Raw genomic sequence first — 5,071 nt, 5'->3', positions numbered from 1 at the left:
TCATGAAAATTAAAAAAAATATTACAAAATAAAACAATTTGTTCTGATTTTTTTTTGCATCAGTTGACAGGGTATTTAGATAATTTTTTTCTGAATTTTCGAATTTTCTCGAGCAAAACTTTCCTGTCATCCTAAAATTTTAAATAACTGGCGTATCTTGAGTATAGTTTCTTTAATTTAAAATCTACGCTAGTCATTTTTACTGCTCCATTAAAATTTACAATTTTTATCATCAATATAAATTATAATGTTCTCTCTTCAGATCCCTTCAACGACGTCCAGCACTGCTCAGGCAGCGGGCATCACTGCGCAGGCAGCAGGCAGCACTGCACAGGCAGCAGGCATCACTGCACAGGCAGCAGGCAGCACTGCACAGGCAGCGGGCATCACTGCACAGGCAGCAGGCATCACTGCACAGGCAGCAGGCAGCACTGCACAGGCAGCGGGCATCACTGCGCAGGCAGCGGGCATCACTGCACAGGCAGCGGGCATCACTGCACAGGCAGCGGGCATCACTGCAGAGAAATAGAGCTGAATGACTGATACATTTGCATGAATGAAAGGAATAAATTGTTCTTTAACATTTTGTTGCTTTAATTTTTGCTTGAAACTTTAATTTCTTCAGAGACTGAATTCCTTCACGAATTCATCAGTTTTCAATGTATTGTTTCAAGGATTATGCGAGGATTTTTCATTGTTTTAACTTATATTTTATTCAGTTCTTCTCTATCTAACCCTAATATATAAATAATTTAAGTTATATCTTACGTTGGCTTGACGTTCATATATTTAAGGTCTGGATTGCGTGTCGAGTTTGAGCGAAACTTCGAGCTTTACGAGGTGATTCCCATTCCCGATGTCACGGTGGGAATTGTTCTTCCTGTTCTCTTGTTCTAAATGTCGGACTTGATTGCCTTGTCGAGTCCTTCTTCGTCAGGGATATGCATTAGAACATTTTGTCTAAGGATCAATCATCAATAAGTTATCTTTCAAGGATATCATAAAGACACAAGAAGCTAATATGGATTTTTATCATGAAATTAGGTTGAAACAAAGTTGATTACGAGTTGATTTTGGTGAAAAATCTTTATACAACGTCTTCATTTCAACGTCAGATGACTGATAGGTGGAAGATTAAGCAAGGAATTGAAATGATAGGTTTAATTTTTTTTTTAATTTTGTAAATTAAATAATTAAATTCGGTCAATGTTTCTGAATCGCTTTGTCTGCTCGAGGGGTCTGAGACCGCCCAAATGTTAGCGAAAAATCTACACTACATTTCGTACCTGTCAGGGTAGAATAATTTTCATAAATTACATCGATGAGACTCATAATTCCCAGTTAATGCAATGCACCACGTACTAAATCCGAACGGAGGTATCAGAAACCTACGTCTGACCACTGAAAATTCCGTTCAAATTCTCAATCTAGTAATTCCTATATTATTTAATTTCTAATTGATATACTCTACTTGGGAACCTTTAATTGCTTTTCTAATTCCAGCAGAGATTTTATTTCACTCGTGATAACTATTTTCTCTCTACTCCTATTTTGCTAATAGATTGCGATTTCTCCCTGCGACAAAATTGTTATGTCAATTTTTGTTACTATGAATTTCACCAAAACAATAGTTCATTATACGTGAGCATCGTAAATAATCATTTAAAATTAACTCGTGTCCATATGCAGTTGTTTTACAGGTCTATTTTGAACTAAAATTCATATTATATTCATAGTTATATTCACTCGAATTTGAAATATTTAAATATGTAATGGATATGTGACACCTGCACCTCCCTGTGACACCTGCATGCTGTTCCCACGTGCTGTTCCCACGTGCTGTTCCCACGCACTGTTCCTACATGCTGTTCCCACGCGTTGTTCCCACGCGCTGTTCCCATGCGCTGCTCCCACGCGCTGTTCCCACGCGCTGCTCCCACGCGCTGTTCCTCTCACGCTCTGTTCCCACGCGCTGTTCCTACGTGCTGTTCCTACGTGCTGTCCCCACGCGCTGTTCCCATGCGCTGTTCCCACTTGCTGTTCCCATGCGCTGTTCCCACGTGCTGTTCCCACGCGGTTCCCACATGCTGTTCCCACGCGCTGTTCCCACGCGCTGTTCCCACGTGCTGTTGTTCCCACGCGCTGTTGTTCCCAGGCGCTGTTCCCTCTCGCTGTTCCCACGCGCTGTTCCCACGTGCCGTTCCTACGCGCTGTCCCCACGCGCTGTTCCCACGCGCTGTTCCCGCACGCTGTTCCTACTGTCCCCAAGCGCTGTTCTCACGCGCTGTTCCCGCCCACGCGCTGTTGTTCCCACTCGCTGTTCCCATTCGCTGTTCTCACGCGCTGTTCCCACGTGCTGTTGTTCCCACGCGCTGTTCCCACGCGCTGTCCCCACGCGCTGTCCCCACGCGCTGTCGCCACGCGCTGTCCCCACGCGCTGTTCCCACGTGCTGTTCCCACTCGCTGTTCCCACGCGCTGTTCCCACGCGCTGTTCCCACGTTCTGTTCCCACGTTCTGTCCCCACATGCTGTTCCCACGCGCTGTTCCCACGCGCTGTCCCCACGCGCTGTTCCCACGTGCTGTTCCCACGCGCTGTTCCGACCCGCTGTTCCCACGCGCTGTCCCCACGCGCTGTTCCCACTGTTCCCACGCGCTGTACCCACGCGCTGTTCCCAGGCGCTGTTCCTCTCACGCGCACCGCGTGCTAGATAACCGGCCGAGCCGAGGACGCGTGTGAAAAAAAACGCTGCGATGTACGCGACGAACCGTTAATTATACGATGAAAACCTCCTGATAACTAAGACCAAATTACGACACGAATACTGCAAATAAAACGTTGTGAAGCCAGGCACGCGACTCAAACACTCCTTCACCAACAATACAAACATAATATTCTAAAGCCATCATCGTCACGCGAACACTCCTGCACAAACACTACAATGGAAACATTGAAAAGCCATCATCGTGCACAAACACTGCAAATACAACACTGTAATGCCATCATCGCACACAAACACTGCAATTGCAACACTGTAAAGCCATCATCGCGCACAAACACTGCAATTGCAACACTGTAAAGCCATCATCGCGCACTACACTGCAATTGCAACACTGTAAAGCCATCATCGCGCACTACACTGCAATTGAAACACTGTAAAGCCATCATCGCGCTCTACACTGCAAATGCAACACTGTAAAGCCATCATCGCGCTCTACACTGCAAATGCAACACTGTAAAGCCATCATTCGTAGAAATACTGCAAATGAAACACTGTAAATATATATAATCACGACACAAATACTGTGTCGTGAACTGAAGTGAACACAGTCGTGGCAAGTCAAACGCAAAAGTTTCAGGCAAGATGCAGACGCAAGCGCTCACTCTAAAAAATATAACTCAGTACTCACTGCAGTGAGTGACAGAGAGCGACGAAAACGTGAAGTCACGGACGGACAGACAGACGGACTGACATGACGAGCACAATAGAGCATTTTTTCCATAAATGAGAAAAATGCGCTAAAAAATGAGCCAAACTACGTAGCTATGTACTTTTTGTCCTATGTGGGTCACCCTGACCCAGTTTGCCCCCCATCAAAATGTGCCGAACTGCAGGGGACAGAAAACGAAGTGACACACTTTGTGCCGAAAGTGTGTCACTATTTGGACAGTATGACTTGTTCATTTTTCTGAGTGCTGTCATGTCAAGACGCTCCCTGTGATGCATTACTTGACGTGATGCGCTGGGGCGCAGTCGGGCTATGGGCCCCGTGGGGTGAGGGGGAGGGTTGTGCGCGCTCCTTGGGGCACCGAGATCACTGGGCCGTCTTCAGGCCATATTGTGCAATTGATTTGGCCATTATTCAGTCGCCGTGTATGATTATTTTGCACGTTTCTATTACGAGTGAATTGGAAGTGACGATTTGGTTTTATTACATATGCTGTCATTGCATTTAGATTCTCATACCGATCATATTTGATCAAAACAAATTACTGAATTTTTGTCAGCTTGCTAACTTACATTCGAAGATACCTATATTTATGACCTAGTTAAGTATCTTTATTACCTAGTTACCTATCTTTATTACCTAGTTACCTATCTTTATTAGTACCTAGTTACCTATCTACAGTAGTTGCCTATCTTCATTACCTAGTTACCTATCTTTAAGACCTAGTTACCTATCTTTATGACCTAGTTACCTATCTTTTTTCACTATCTACTTTTGATTGTAGCTCATTTTTTTTGTTCCTATCTTAATTTTCTAATTTTAATTTGTGTCATTGCTTAATATTTTATTGTCTTCGAAGGTAATCCAAGTCGTCACTGTACTTTTTATCTGAAGGTAATGCTGACAGATATGATAGAAGATATTTGTTTTAGTTTTAAAACTGATAGAAAAATTGCAATTGGAGCATATTTTGCTCTAAAATCAAAATAATTTAGTCTTCCCTTCCTTTCTCATATGTAAGTTTATGAACGAAATATTATTCATTTTCATTTCTCTTTTCGCAGAATTTTCAGGAAAAAAAAGCGAATATAGCAGTAAAGATCTTAGTGAATTTAGCAGTGCAGTGCTAACCTCGAACTTATAAGTGTGTTTACCGGTGCCACGTTGAATGTAGAACCGTTGTGACGATGTGATCTCGATTAAGTAAAAACTTGAATGATTCTTATTCCCAGCAGCTAATTTTGATGACAAATACTGGTGTATATTATGTATTAGAAATGAATGACTCCACATCAACCGCACTACAGTTAAATCCTTCTCCGAAGCAAGATGTTTTGTGTGCAAGTAGCAGCACGTCATGTTTGAAACATCGCGTGTGCTTAGAAAGCTACGCGAATATAAATAATAAACAAAAAAGAAAATGGGACGGTGGTCACAAAGGATGTCATAACGCGTGCACTCGTTCGACCGAGGACAATGGACTCTATGCAAACTTGCTGTGTCATGCCGTGATTGATCCAACCGAAGCACATGAATCCATTGCCAGAAAACGCGTTTTAACAATACCTTCTTCGCCATCGTCAGGAAGCGAGAGTCAATCTAGACTTCCACCTCACACAGTTT

The 5,071-nt window shown here is 43.3% G+C and overlaps 1 protein-coding gene across 1 annotated transcript; it reads left to right on the top strand.

The window, feature by feature from the left end:
* Positions 1–1,810: 1,810 nt before the first annotated feature.
* Positions 1,811–2,713, top strand: LOC108675212 (uncharacterized protein DKFZp434B061-like). The gene has a single exon (XM_018163202.1). The coding sequence runs from the start codon at positions 1,811–1,813 to the stop codon at positions 2,711–2,713; it is 903 nt and encodes a 300-aa protein (XP_018018691.1).
* The last annotated feature ends 2,358 nt before the right edge of the window (positions 2,714–5,071 follow it).

Source organism: Hyalella azteca, unplaced genomic scaffold (assembly GCF_000764305.2).
Source record: "Hyalella azteca isolate HAZT.00-mixed unplaced genomic scaffold, Hazt_2.0.2 contig14089, whole genome shotgun sequence".
Lineage (NCBI taxonomy): Eukaryota > Metazoa > Arthropoda > Malacostraca > Amphipoda > Hyalellidae > Hyalella > Hyalella azteca.
The sequence above is the reverse complement of the archived record's forward strand: the minus strand, read 5'-3'. Positions and strand labels throughout refer to the sequence as shown.